General features: G+C 50.9%; 2 protein-coding genes across 2 annotated transcripts in view; one reads left to right on the top strand and one right to left on the bottom strand.

Annotated features, from left to right (window-relative positions):
• The first annotated feature begins 2650 nt into the window (after window positions 1-2650).
• On the top strand, window positions 2651-5502 carry LOC119304820. Its single transcript, XM_037581616.1, has 3 exons — window positions 2651-3878; window positions 4880-4963; window positions 5275-5502. Exons 1-2 carry the CDS (start codon window positions 2651-2653, stop codon window positions 4936-4938), a joined length of 1287 nt encoding a protein of 428 aa, XP_037437513.1. The 3' UTR covers window positions 4939-4963; window positions 5275-5502.
• A 1448-nt stretch (window positions 5503-6950) lies between these two features.
• The window catches only part of LOC119333627, a 14001-nt gene continuing 6258 nt past the window's right edge, over window positions 6951-14693 (bottom strand). Inside the window, exons 7-8 of the mRNA XM_037606468.1 lie at window positions 14330-14471; window positions 6951-7825 (exon numbers count right to left, since the gene is read on the bottom strand). Of these exons, the coding sequence (XP_037462365.1) occupies window positions 7218-7825; window positions 14330-14471 (750 nt within the window). The 3' untranslated portion in view covers window positions 6951-7217. The remainder of the gene's footprint in view (window positions 7826-14329; window positions 14472-14693) is intronic.

The raw sequence follows: 14693 nt of genomic DNA on the forward strand, positions 1-14693 counted from the left end.
TCTGGGGCTGTGAGCCGACTGAACCGTATTCACAGTGACGGATCGACTGTGAATTCTGTTGCGCGACTGAGACACGGTTGAATTCTGATCTCCTGCTGCCCGGAGCAGATCCCTGATCTGCAGCAAACCTCTGCCAGCTTCCGACTGCGAAGGCTGGATGGACTCTGCTATACGGGTCGCAGCTGCTAAATTCTGAATTGGGGTTCGATATACCTGAGTCGGCGGGAAGAGTTGACGTCGACTGGGGTCGGGAACTCGTTGCCGCGCGCGCTCGTCGAGTGCTCGCTGAAGGTTCTCCAGTCGAGTGCGCTCGGCCAAATTGGCCAGACGCGCCTCCTTCAAGGCACGAGCCTCGGGGGTTTCTCCTGCGATGGGAGTACGCAGGGCATCCACGTTCCTGCGGCGAAGTTCCTCTCTTTGCAGAGAGTCGAGTGGCTCGGGCTGGTACTCTTCGTGGCGTCGTGCGGGGTCGCCTCCGTCACCTGCTCCATCATCACGGGCGAAGCCAGGGGGACTGCGGGGCCCGTCGACCATCAAGATTTCCGCCGCTGGATCACTGCTACCGCACTCGGATGCAGTCTCTACGGAGCCAGTCGACAGATCGAACAAGCCGTAGAGAGATTCGTCGGGCTCGATTGCCGCAACTTGGGTGGTGGCCGATTGGCGAGCCACCGCGTGCCTCACCCATCGCTGAAGCCTCGACCGGCCCGAGCGCTTGCGCTGGCGGGATACCGGGAGGGTGGACGATGGAGGAGCCGACCGATACTGGGTCGACGGCTGCCGCAGCAGAACGCCGCGGACACATGCACGAAAATGCGTCGCACCGCGGACGGGGAGCGCATCTACGTCGAGTGGAGCCTCCTGGAGCCACGCGGAGTCGTCGACGATGAAGGTGAGAGTGCCGAGACGGATCTCTTGACCCCCGACCAAAACTCCAACAGACACCATGATGAAAGTACTCGGAAGAATCGCAACTTCTCCACAAAATCGCTAAAACACCTGCCCCACGGTGGGCGCCAACTGTCGTGGTTCTAAGCCTGACAGTAGAGTGGGGGGTAGGTATGGAGAGGCAAGGTCCTAGCTATGGAGAAGTTGTAAACACAAGGGATGTACGAGTTCAGGCCCTTCTCGGAAGAAGTAATAGCCCTACGTCTCGGAGCCCGGAGGCGGTCGAGTGGATTATGAGTATATGAGTTACAGGGTGCCGAATCCTTCTACCTGTGGAGGGGGGTGGCTTATATAGAGTGCGCCAGGACCCCAGCCAGCCCACGTAGGAGAGGGTTTAAGGTGAATTAAGTCTGGGGTGTTACTGGTAACGCCCCACATAAAGTGTCTTTACTATCATAAAGCCTACTTAATTACAGGCCGTTGCAGTGCAGAGTGCCTCTTGACCTCCTGGTGGTCGAGTGAGCCTTCATGGTCGAGTCCTTCAAGTCAGTCGAGTGAGTCCCTCGTTGGTCGACTGGAAGGCGACCTCTTCTAAGGGTGTCCTTGGGCAAGGCACTTAGACCAAGTTCATGACCCTACCCTAGGTACATGACCCCATCAGCCGCCCCTTCCCCCCCAAACCAACCGAGTAGTCGAGCCCCTACGTCTCGCCGCTCACAACAACAGTACGAGATGGTGAGGCCATCGCCGGGCTGGAAACCACTGTCGGCGACAAGCCATCCTGAAACATCACCGGCGGTAACTCACGTTCCACCGGATCGTCTAGCTCCACTCGGCTGCTCCACAGCCTACTAGGAGCCAAACACGAGCTGAAAGAACCAAAACGCAAAGTATTCACCGGCGTAGAAGATGAGGTACTTTTGGCAGCCTTATCTGTCGAGTCAAACTGCGCATTGGGCCCCTTGGCCTGCTCCCGCGACGACTCCTCGGGCCCCTTGTTCTGATTTCCAGGAGCACCACCCCCCTCAGACATATCCATATCTTGAAGCTCATCACCCCCCCTAGACAAATGGGTGTATCCTCAATCTCAATCTCTAACTCATATGTGACCCCCGCATGTGTCCACTTGACGACATCCGGCACGAACTCAATACTGACCACACTGACAAGTAGCCTCGCCACATCATGTGCACGAGTAAAAGGCATATCAACCTGCTCTGTCCTACCAATGAGAGATCCCAAGCTCCAGGTAACTAAAAAGTTGTTGAGTGGTTTAGGCGGAGCACCTGAAAAACGTACCCAAACCTGAGCATAATTGTAAAACATGAGAGTATTCTCCTGTTAAGTCTCATCATTGATCATTCGGTAGAGCCTGGCCAGAAAGAACATCCCAAAACGAAGTTGAAAAGCTGAAGCCACCACACCAGGAGGCATTTCAAACGTTCAAATTTCACCAGTCATCGCGCGTTACCGATACTTTCCGCTGCAGTCCTCTTGCGCTTCCTACTGCCGTATTCCTACAGACGTCCCTTCTTGGAAGAGAGAGAAAGAGACCAGTCCCCTTGTTTCTGTGGACCAACTCCAGTAGACCTTCTTCGCTGACGCGGTGGCCTATGGGGAACTCGATACACAGCACCCGGTGGACCAACCCCACCAAGCTCTTCTAACAAAACGTCAAAACTAACTCCTCCTTCCAAAAAAACTCCTCATTCCGCTCCGCTAGTCCAGTGTCCAGTCCACACTCCACAGCACACCGCCCGCGATGGCGCTCCGGCTCCGCTCTGCCCTCTCCGCCGCCGCCGCCTACGGACGCCTCCTCCGCCACCGGGCTCTCTCCGCGGAGGCCACCTCACGCCCTCAGTGGGGTGTGATCGTCGGCACGCGTCCGGTCAAGTCGCCGGCGCTCCGTGCGACCTTCCACCTCGCCGAGCCCCCGCGCGCCTCCCGCCTCCTCGTCCCCGCCCACCTCCTCGGGTCGGGGCCACTCCCGGGCGTCGACAGAGGAATCATGGGCGCGCTCTTCTGCGACGTCCGCGCCGTGAGCGCCGACGGCTTCCTCCTCCTCAACTTCCTCGACATCCGCACCACGGGCCCCGTCCTCGAGAGTCAGCGCGCTGACCCATTTCGGGACGCGACCCTTTCAGCGCTCCCCGAGGCCACGCGGTTCGTCTGCAACCCTCTCAGCGGCGAGCTGTTCCGCCTGCCGGACATCGACGGCACCAAGAAGACCCTGTGCGACAACCGCCTCGGCCTCCTCACCAAGGCCCGGCGCGGTCACGGCCCGCCCGACAGGTACGCCGTCGCCGAGCTCCTACAGGAAAAGGAGCCCTCGAGGTGCTTCTCCATGAGGCGGTTCCTCTCCGAGACAGGGGAGTGGGAGAAGCTCACGGGCCTGCCGTCCCCGCTCCCACTCCCGCTGGCGCGTCGGATGGAGGTGGACCACGAGGCCGTGGCCTTCGGCGGCCGGCTCTGGTGGGTCGATGGGAGCTGTGGTGCCGTCTCCGCGGACCCGTTCAGCGACCGGCCCGAGCTCCGCTTCGTGGAGCTCCCGGAGGGCAAGGAGCGAGTGGCCCCTGATCCCCGGACCCTGTGCAGATACCGGCGCGTTGGGGTCAGCGAGGGGAGGCTGCGTTACGCCGTGGTGTCCCAGTGGGAGCCCTTCGTTCTCCGCTCGTTTGCCCTTGATGGCGACGACGATTGGACACTGGAGCACGAGGTGGCGCTTAGCCCACTCTGGACGAACGGGGGCTACCCCTGGCTGCCTATGGAGGAGACACCGCGGATTGCCGTCATCGACCCCATGAACGCGAGCATCATGCATCTCACCATCGGCAACTATGTTGTCACCGTGGACATGGACAGGGGAAAGGTGGTTGCTAGTGCAATTGTCTCGGCGGCGCATCAGCATGGTCTAATCACGGCCAATGGTGGTTTCTTTCGGGCATTTCTGCTCTCGCCGTGGCTTGGATCAAGCCGGATTCCTCGTGCAGGTAATCGACTTGTGCATGACTCATTCTTCTCAAATGCAAAAGTTGTTTAGCATATAAATAGTAGAATAAGTAAGATCTAATGGAAGTTGTATGTTAAATTCTTAATCGTAATGTGTGCACTAAACTTCAGAGAGGCATTTGACATGCACAGGCTAAGTACAATACTCAGCTATTAAGCCATAAAGGACACAATTTGTTAATAGATTGGGATTCAGGAATGCGCGAAGAGTTTGATTTGCCTTGGCGAAAGATTGTGTGAACCTCCCAAAATGATTTATTGGGAATTACTCCCTCTGTACCGAAATACTTGTAGTTGGGGGAACTTGTACTAGTTTCCCCCAGCTACAAGTATTTCGGTACATGAGGTAGTAGGTGTGAAACTGTAATCATGCTTTTGAACTTTGTGTTCGAACGTGAGAATGGTTAAGTATGAATAGTTACGTTCTAATTCAATCAAACAATGTTGTTGGCTTCGCAAGGATATGATTAGTTGACTGGTGTGAGAATAAGAAGTAAGGAAAGCATGCGTTTGACCCATATCCACAATGAATTATTATTTTCTGCTTCAAACTAGTAAAGCTCCCAGTTTGTTGACTTGCTGCAAGCTAAAACATTTCCAGTCTAAAGCATGGTAATCTCCCAAATTTCAAAGTTGCCGATATATGTGTACATTTTTTCATCTTTTTGTCATTCAGTCTTAGGTTAAGGATGTTGTAGCCTTTTAATCATTCCTCTATACTTCCTTTGTTTCATGGACTACTCAAGTATACTGTTGTCCCGAAAAAAAGTTTGACCGCTCTAACTAGCGTATGCTGTGATGATCTACTGGAAAACTTAAATTCTTCATTTGTTTCGGAAGGAAAGCCTCAGTTCTTAACTTTAGTGCACAGAAAACTCAGTGTTATACTCCCTCCGTCCTAGTTCTTTTGCGTTAGTATTGTGGGCGGATGCTATCGTTTAAGTTTTTTCAAACGTTTATGACGAAAAAGAGCTATTTTCAGGCAAGCCGGGCAATGCCAGGAACAAGACTCTGGCAGATGTTCTGATTCGCTCAAACTGATACTAGAGCAGATGAAGCATGCAAGGTAACCAGCCAATATATATCTCTTGATACTTCCTCATATCTAATGCTTCTATGACATCATGAGGATACTGCATTCCTTTCTATCCATCCAGCGTGTATACATATTTGTGCTCCTGCTAGGTATTCTTGTTGTGTGTTCAGACTTCTGAGAATCTGTAGGGGAGTTGTTGATCTGGATAAAACAGATCAGGGGTGCTGGACAACGTTTAGTTTAGATTGTTGCTGCTGCTGCTCTTTCCTGGTCCCTTTGGCGTACCAAAACGATTTGAATTTTTGAAGCTACCATGCTAATCCATCATCTGGCTGATGCAGTTCGTCGATTTGCAGCAACGGCAAGCGTTTTGGAGTTAGATACAACAGGAGGCGTTCAAGATCCTCTTCGGCGGGATGGGGCAGTGGAGTTTGGGAGTTGTTAGCTTCGATCAAGACTCTTGCCTTTCCAAGTTTTATTTTGCTTTGTATGGCTATCTTGTAAACAGGGCCAAACCTGAAACCTGACAACTTTTGAATGGAAGCTGCGCGATAAACCTTTTCTCTAAAGTGTTATGCATATTTTACCAATTATATACTACTCTCTCCATTTCAAAATAAGTATCGTGGCTTTAGTTGTTAATACTAGTTCCTAGGTGTTGATTATGAAATACTCCATCTGTTCACTATTATAAGATGTTCTAACTTTCTTCTTCTAAATCGGATGCATGTAAATATGTTTTAGTGTGTTTGTTCATCCATTTCAGTATGTATGTAGTTCATATTGAAATATTTGAAATATATTATAATAGTGAAAGGAGGGAGTAGTATACTGAGAGCAATATGGTACGTATTTGTTGTGGTTGCATCAAATCTAACCCAGGAGTCCTGCCTAATCTAATTTGGCAACATTATGAAGGTCAGGTCAAGTCAAAGAAGAAAGAAGATAAAAAGAGGAAGTCAAAGATGAAGGCGCATGAAGAAAGAAGCACACTCAGGTAAAGAGATTGTAGGCTAGTCCATGATAAATCATGCACCACCTAAGTCTTATCGCCCCCCCCTCTCTCTCTCTCTCTCTGTGTGTCTCTCTCTCTCTCAGCCTCGATCTTTTATGAAGGATTCCTAGCTTATGTACACCCCAAATGGGAGGCTCATTCATCTAACAGAGTCGGCATCCAGAACCATGCCCTTGCAAACCTGCACCAGGTGAAGGGCAATAAGACTTTTAGGGAGCATTTCGGCATGACTACTCACCTTTGTTCGACCACTTCCTTGACTTTGACTACTCCGACTACATCAATTTCATCGCCATGAACAACACTGGCAAGAACAAAACCGATGTGATCATACTGTATGTTCGGATAACTGTTTTGTCGGTTCATGCACTCGTTGCTCACGTCAATTTCAGTCTTTGTTGCGCATTCGTGTGTCTATTTTTTGGCATGTCAACAATATCACCATCACGCTTTTTATCCGAGTTAAATTAATTTTAAAAATTGCTAATTATATTCTAATAAACCAAGCCGGTAGTTGTGTTTGTCAAATTAAGTCGAGCATCTTCATGTAACTTAGCCAGGTTCAATCTCCTTTCAGTGTAAAAAAAAAGGGGGTCCAGTGTCCTTTCTGTCGGTTTGCTTGTAGAAGTGAGCCAATATTTTATCATCATTATGTACTCTTATTGTCTTTGAGCTCGTCTTTACCTCCCGTTAGCTTGATCCTGTACTCTGTACTATCTTAAAACCTTAATCGGTCTCGACCTGACTTCAGGAAGACCAACAGCAGTAACTAGGGAGAAGTAAATCAGTGGAGAAATTGGCGTGCCGCGTGATGGTTTTGTGAGAATCATCACGGACGGGGAGTTCTCGTCTATGACCTACTTCTGCTCAAGGGCAGCTCTGCGGGGTGGGCCAAAAAAGATCTTACATTATAGGACGAAGGAAGTATTTGATGTTATATTGCGGCCTCGAGGCAATGGAATGATTTCGTTCCACCAAAATAACAAACTTCTAAATACGATCTGCAAAATCGCAAATGCAATTCCCTTATCCATCCAACTGTGCACCAATGTGCCAAAACTGATTCAGATCAAAACAACCTGTGTTGAGAGGCCACAATGCCAGAAATACATCAAAATTTCTGTAGCATCGACACGGGGCGTTAAACGCTGCAGTACTGGAAACACAATGTCACTATACATGCCTCTAAAACACTGACTGATCCAGGAGAAACTAATGCCATATTGGAGTGTCAGCAGATATGTGCAAAATGGACTAAAAGCGAATCCTCTAACTCTCCGGCCAATCCAAGTGCCTGATCGCCCCTGCACTAACATGCCATGCTCCTTCGGATAGCTCGTCAAACAGTTGGCTGTAACCCCAACCAGCGTAGCCGAGGAAAAACCACAGGTCCTCGGCAGATTGCTCGCCCGCCCTCATCCCCGCGATTACCCGCCTTGTAGCAATTATGTTTCCATAATAGAGGTCGGGTATGACTTGCGTGTACCCCTCCAGGGCGGCTCTGGACAAACTCACAAGGTGGTAACCCTGCACCACAACAGGTCCGCCGTAGAAGAGAGGGGCAAGTTTGATAGGCTCCAGGGAGCTGTCCAGGTTCTTTAAGGCATCCCAGCTTAACCTTTTGTTGATGATTAGTCCATGAAATCCCTCGTGAGAATCAGCCGATACGATGAGCACTCGAGCATTATCGAATGGAACTGCGGCACCAAGCTTTTCGGTGGCGTCGAGGATGGACCCCGTGACGATATGCACCTTGCGCTTTTCAGGTTGACTTGGCAGATCGGAACCAACACTGTTGCCGCTCTTGTCCTTCATGTGAAACCGGACCGTCTGTGGTGCTTCATGTTGCATTACCATTCTCTTCTTTCGCAGAAATCCTGTTTGCCAGAAAGAGCAAGGGTTTAGAATGTTTATTATATACCACAACATTACCGAGCAATACATTCATAATAACTTTCTTGTTATCTTTGGTGTGATAGTTGGGGATGCAAGAGTCAGCTGTGAAACAGTCAAGTAATACATTATAGGCAATGTTCCCTCAAATTTTGTTTGAGCAGAACTTTCTTCTTGTGGCATTCTACAAAGCATGGACAGGCCAAAACAGCCGAATTGCCATTAGTTCGGCGGGACACGGCGATACGGCTGGATACGCCAGGATTCGTGTATGCCCCAGTATCCCCTGATTTCCGAATTAGAAAAAAAAAAGTACACAGCATTAGGGACACGGGAAGCCCAATAATAGTCTCGGCCAAATACAACAACAACAACAACAACAACAACAACAACAAAGCCTTTAGTCCCAAGCAAGTTGGGGTAGGCTAGAGGTGAAACCCATAAGATCTCGCAACCAACTCATGGCTCTGGCACATGGATAGCAAGCTTCCATGCACCCCTGTCCATAGCTAGCTCTTCGGTGATACCCCAATCCTTCAGGTCTCTCTTAACGGACTCCTCCCATGTCAAATTCGGTCTACCCCGCCCTCTCTTGACATTCTCCGCACGCTTTAGCCATCCGCTATGCACTGGAGCTTCTAGAGGCCTGCGCTGGATATGCCCAAACCATCTCAGACGATGTTGGACAAGCTTCTCTTCAATTGGTGCTACCCCAACTCTATCTCGTATATCATCATACCGGACTCGATCCTTCCTCGTGTGGCCACACATCCATCTCAACATACGCATCTCCGCCACACCTAACTGTTGAACATGTCGCCTTTTAGTCGGCCAACACTCAGCGCCATACAACATTGCGGGTTGAACCGCCGTCCTGTAGAACTTGCCTTTTAGCTTTTGTGGCACTCTCTTGTCACAGAGAATGCCAGAAGCTTGGCGCCACTTCATCCATCCGGCTTTGATCCGATGGTTCACATCTTCATCAATACCCCCATCCTCCTGCAGCATTGACCCCAAATACCGAAAGGTGTCCTTCTGAGGTACCACCTGACCATCAAGGCTAACCTCCTCCTCCTCACACCTAGTAGTACTGAAACCGCACATCATGTACTCGGTTTTAGTCCTACTAAGCCTAAACCCTTTCAATTCCAAGGTTTGTCTCCATAACTCTAACTTCCTATTTACCCCCGCCCGATTATCGTCAACTAGCACCACATCATCCGCAAAGAGCATACACCATGGGATATCTCCTTGTATATCCCTTGTGACCTCATCCATCACCAATGCAAAAAGATAAGGGCTCAAAGCCGACCCCTGATGCAGTCCTATCTTAATCGGGAAGTCATCAGTGTCGACATCACTTGTTCGAACACTTGTCACAACATTATCGTACATGTCCTTGATGAGGGTAATGTACTTCGCTAGGACTTTGTGTTTCTCCAAGGCCCACCACATGACATTCCGCGGTATCTTATCATAGGCCTTCTCCAAGTCAATGAACACCATATGCAAGTCCTTCTTTTGCTCCCTATATCTCTCCATAAGCTGTCGTACCAAGAAAATGGCTTCCATGGTCGACCTCCCAGGCATGAAACCAAACTGGTTTTTGGTCACGCTTGTCATTCTTCTTAAGCGGTGCTCAATGACTCTCTCCCATAGCTTCATTGTATGGCTCATCATCTTAATTCCACGGTAATTAGTACAACTCTGAACATCCCCCTTGTTCTTGAAGATTGGTACTAATATACTCCGTCTCCATTCTTCTGGCATCTTGTTTGCCCGAAAAATAAGGTTGAAAAGCTTGGTTAGCCATACTATCGCTATGTCCCCGAGACCTTTCCACACCTCAATGGGGATACAATTCGGGCCCATCGCCTTGCCTCCAATCTCGGCCAAATATAGCGCCACAAAAGTAACACTGCTCCACGCTCCAACGAACGCGCCACCGCTGCCTGGACTCGACGCTACTGCCGCCTGGACTCGGCCTCCCGACGGCAACCACGCTCGAGCGGGTAACCCAGCAGCCTCTCCTCAACCTCTTCATATATTTCCTCGATTTCTTGATGCTGAGTTGCTGCTGCTTCCTTCCCCATGTGCCCATGCCATTGTTGTTTGCTGTTGAGCTGCCGCTCACTTGAATGCTGGTGTTGCTGTTTTGATTGTTGCTTGCTGTCAAATCGTTCCAAATCGGCCGGGCGAGTTAACTGCTACTCGGAGGGTGCCCGGTAGGAAAAACCCCTGATCGCTGGTTTCTCGACCAGCCAGTTAATCGGGCTGTCAGACCGATTTATCGGCTGTCAGAAGGAGAAATCGGCCCGCAGCGATTAACTAGGCTGCCACTTTGGCCTATTTAGAGCCCAAAATATCCACCCTGTCCGCATCTCACAGCTGCGCCCGCATCTAGGGTTAGGGAAATTGGGGCTCCCACGCGTCCTCTCCTCTCCCGCTCACGGATGAGCAGTCGCCGGCGCCACCTCGACCACCAAGCAATGCAAGGACTCGTCGCCGATCATGACCGACGCATGGACGGACAAGAAAAGGATCATAATGAACTTGTGTGTGCATTGCAAATTGGGGACTGCCTTTCTTGAATCAAAAGAGGCATCGATTGATGCACACACGAGTCTATACATCTTCAAGTATGTGGATGAATGCATTGCAAAACTTGGTATGAAGTAACTACTGCATTACTCCCATTGTTTCTTTCATTGCTTTGCATCAATATTCTTTCACTCAATGCTGGTATCATTCATTGCTTTGTAGTTGCTGACAATGTTGTGCAAGTAGTCACGGATAACGCTTCCAACAACATGGGAGCAAAGGCATTGCTCAAAGACTCGAGACCAAAGATCTTTTGGACCTCATGTGCAACTCACACCCTCAACTTAACACCATAAAACTTCTCCTTGTTGTTATGTAGCGTAGGATTGCATATTTAGAAATTTAGTACATTGAATGGTGTAGTACGTTAAATGGTGATATATGGCCTAGGATATATAGATATGGCTCTAGTTAACCTACCAATAAATGAGTTACCGATAAATTCAGTTACATGGTCAATTTGTCGATTAATCCCTACTCGGCACCCGACCGAGATGGTGATATCCCGAACAGCTGTCAAGGAGCATGGCGTTTGGGAGTGCCATTGCCTGTGCCAATTGTCTGTGGGTGAGAGTGAAAGGCAGCCTGGTCTCTACTCTCTAATAGACTAATACTAGCATTTGCCATTTGATGTACTGTTCTTATTTTTAACTATGTATATTACATGGCATTATATATATATATATATATATACATATATATATATATATATATATATATATATATATATATACTTGCCGTATCCACGAATGGCTGTTTTTCAAAAATGCCGTATCCTGTGTCCCCGTATGCGTAGTCGCCATGTCCGTGTCTACGCCCGTATATTTATTTTTTTTGAGGGAAACCTTAAAATGAGCCTCCAATACCTCATATGTTCAGGATTCGGGGCAAAATTTCAGTTCACCTTAAGCAAAAAGGACGGTAGGTGGGAGGAAAGTTTCACGTCACCCGCCACCGCCGCCGCCGCTAGCTCCTGATTCCAGCCGTCCCCGCCGCCGACGACTAGCCGGCTGACGTTCCCCGCCCTTCCTCACCTCATTCTCGACGGCCATCATGCCCCTCGAGCTCTCGGGTGGCTGCGCGTCCTTGCACTCTTCACTGCACGACCAGCGCGCCCCCGGATGGCCAGCAGAAGCTTGTCGTACACTTGCAGCTAGCTCAACACGATGGGCAGCAAGGCGGCCGCCCGGGGACTTGGCTCTTCGGCGGAAGCGGTCGTCGCGGAGCGGCGGAAGCAGTCGCGGCTGGGGATGGCTGCTTTTTTTTCGCGAATACGCTAAGGATGCGTATCTTTCCATTGATAGAAGGAGAGTGTTTACAGCATGGGATTAGGACGACACACTATGCCATGTACACAAAAGGGAGGCATGGAAGTGGACGTCGAGCAAACAGACGGGGTTGCTCATCCCCAAGAAAACCCTAGCCTAGCGCTCTGGGATGATGCTGGTGATCGCGACGGCGCCGGCCTGGGCCCAAAGGCACGCTTCGTCCTTGATGGTGGAGCACAGGTGGCAGACAGAGGGTCGGTCCCCGTCAAAGGTGCAACTATTTCTATGCTTCCAAATCCACCAAGCGGTGAGGATGATGAGGGAGGACAGGCCTTTCCGCATGGCAGCGGGCGCGAGAGCACAATAAGAGGCCCACCAGGTAAGGAAGTCGGTGTCTCCGGTCGGCAGATCGGTGGGGAGGCGAGCCCAAGCAAGAACATCGTACCACACCTGGCGGGAGAAGGAGCAGCCAGCCAGCAGGTGTTGCATCGTTTCATCTTCCTGGTCGCAGAGGGCACAGGCGGGCTCATGGGGCAGGCCATGTCTCGCAAGACGCTCGGCCGTCCAACACCTATCTTGGAGGGCAAGCCACATGAAGAACTTGACGCGAAGCGATGCCCATGATTTCCACGTGAGCTTCCAGTGTGGTTCCTCGCAGGCACCAAGGAAAAGGCCTGGTAACACGAACTGGCAGAGTAGGTGCCTGAAGAGGTCCAACGCCAACGAATGGTGTCCGAAGAGTCGGTAAACTGAAAGTGCCGAAGCGCCCGCCAAAGCTGCACGTACTGCACCATGGCCTCCAGGCCGAGAGCGCCATGGATGTCATGAACCCAGGAGCGTTGGGACAGACCATCCCGGACCGTGCGAATCTTGCGCCGTCTCTTCGGGATCAGTTGAAAGAGCTGAGGAGCGATCTCGGAGACCGAACGACCGTCAATCCAGTGGTCAGTCCAGAACATGCAACGCTCCAAGTGGTCGAGGCGCGGAAGATGGCGCTGACAGTGGCATCATGCGGGATATGCAAGTGGCTCCAGGGCGCGAGGGATCGGTGCGCTGGAGCCATAGCCAGCGAGCACGGAGGGCGATGCCCACACGCTGCAGGTCGCAGACGCCCAGCCCGCCGAGATGGATAGGGCGGCAAACTCGCTGCCAGTTGACCTTACATTGACCGCCATTGGCATCCTTACATCCGGCCCAGAGGAATCCACGGATGATGCGGTTGACCTTCTTGAGAATGGTCTGGTTGAAGGCGATGGCCGTGAGGAAGTGAGTAGGGATAGCGCAAAGGACGTGGCGAACGAGAGCCAACCGGTCACCACGAGAGAGCATGGAGGCGCGCCATGTAGATAGCTTCCGCTCAAGCTTGAGCACGATGGGCAGCAGGCTAGACGAAGACGGCTTGCGGATGGAGAGAGGCAAGCCAAGGTATTGCACGGGGAACTGCGTCACGGGGCAGTGCATCTCGTCGGCGATGAGGGCCATGTGCTTGTCGGTGCACCTGATCGGAGTGGCGGAGCATTTGGCGAAGTTGGTCCGCAGGCCGGACGCGATGCCGAAAACGCGCAGGATCTCCCTGATAGCCGTCAAGTCATGGCGGTCGGGATGGCAGAAGATGACGACGTCATCGGCATAGAGCGAGATGCTGGAACTGGCGTGCCTGGGCGTGAGACGACGGAGGAGCCCGAGATCGACCGCGCGGAGAAGCATGGAGTTGAGGATGTCGATGACGATGGTGAATAGCATAGGAGAGACGAGGTCTCCCTGCCGCAGCCCGCAAGCGTGGTCGATGGGCGGCCCGGGTTGCCCGTTGATCAAGACCCTAGTTGAGGCGGTAGAGAGGATCGAGATCCAGTCCCTCCAGCGGCGCCCGAAGCCAAGGTGTCTCAGTGTCTCCAGAAGGAAAGGCCACGAGACGCTATCGAAGGCCCTAGCGATGTCAAGCTTGAGCAGCATGCGCGGTGACTTGAGGTTGTGGAGGAGGCGGGCCGTCTGCTGAACCAGGAGGAAGTTGTCGTGGATGCATCTCCCGGCGATGAATGCGCTTTGGTTAGTCGAAATCATGCCGCCGAGCTTTGGGGCGAGGCAAAGCGATAGAACCTTCGCGAAGAGCTTGGCGATAAGGTGGATGAGGCTAATGGGGCGATAGTCTGAGAGCGCCGCTGCGTCCGCGCGCTTGGGGAGAAGGGTGAGAAGCGCCTCATTAAGCTTTTGGAAGCCGCGCCCATTGGCAGTGTAGAACTTGTTGAACGCATCGTGGATATCTTGCTTATGCGGGTGATTTTGGGAAGAAGATGACCAAGGAAAAAAAAGCACCGATGGATGGAATATTCGTTTTTTACTGTAGAAATTTGTGGTATCTGTTCTACCGCAGCCTGTGCGGTATCGTGAAACAGTTTTGGGTTTCCTTTGTAGTGGTTTTCCAAGCATACAACTGCAGAAGTGCATACAACTGCAGAGATGCTCAAAGATATAAGTAATCTGCACTTCTGCAGTTGTATGCTTGGACAGCAAATGAACACAGGAGGGTGAGAACTCTTGTGGACAGTAGACAAACATAGATTACAGTACTTCGCGGATCCCAAATTCTTACGTACAAGTAGACGCTGCTTTTGCACCAACCTTTATATTCCGACATATGGCGAGAATTGCTCGCATGCGACTCCAAAAATTCAATTAAATTACCCACAGACATTCCTCCTCCATATGATATTGCGCTTTTGTTCTCTGCCGGGAAAAGCAACACCGTAGGATAAAGCTCCTCCTGTGAGCATATGGAAATTATATCAATATTAGTCAAGTAAGCACTCAATACCAAAAAAAATGGACATGTCATGCAAGGCAACAATTCAAGTGGGCTTGAGAGGAAAAGGTTTCCTAAAATATCCACTTAAACCTGGGTTGTTGAAAAAACACCGATATAACATACCTATGGAACTCTGAGGAATGTTGGGTGTGATATTGTAATGATCTGGATCATTGCAAA

The sequence above is a fragment of the Triticum dicoccoides genome, chromosome 1B, assembly GCF_002162155.2.
Source record: "Triticum dicoccoides isolate Atlit2015 ecotype Zavitan chromosome 1B, WEW_v2.0, whole genome shotgun sequence".
In the NCBI taxonomy this organism is placed as follows: Eukaryota; Viridiplantae; Streptophyta; class Magnoliopsida; order Poales; family Poaceae; genus Triticum; species Triticum dicoccoides.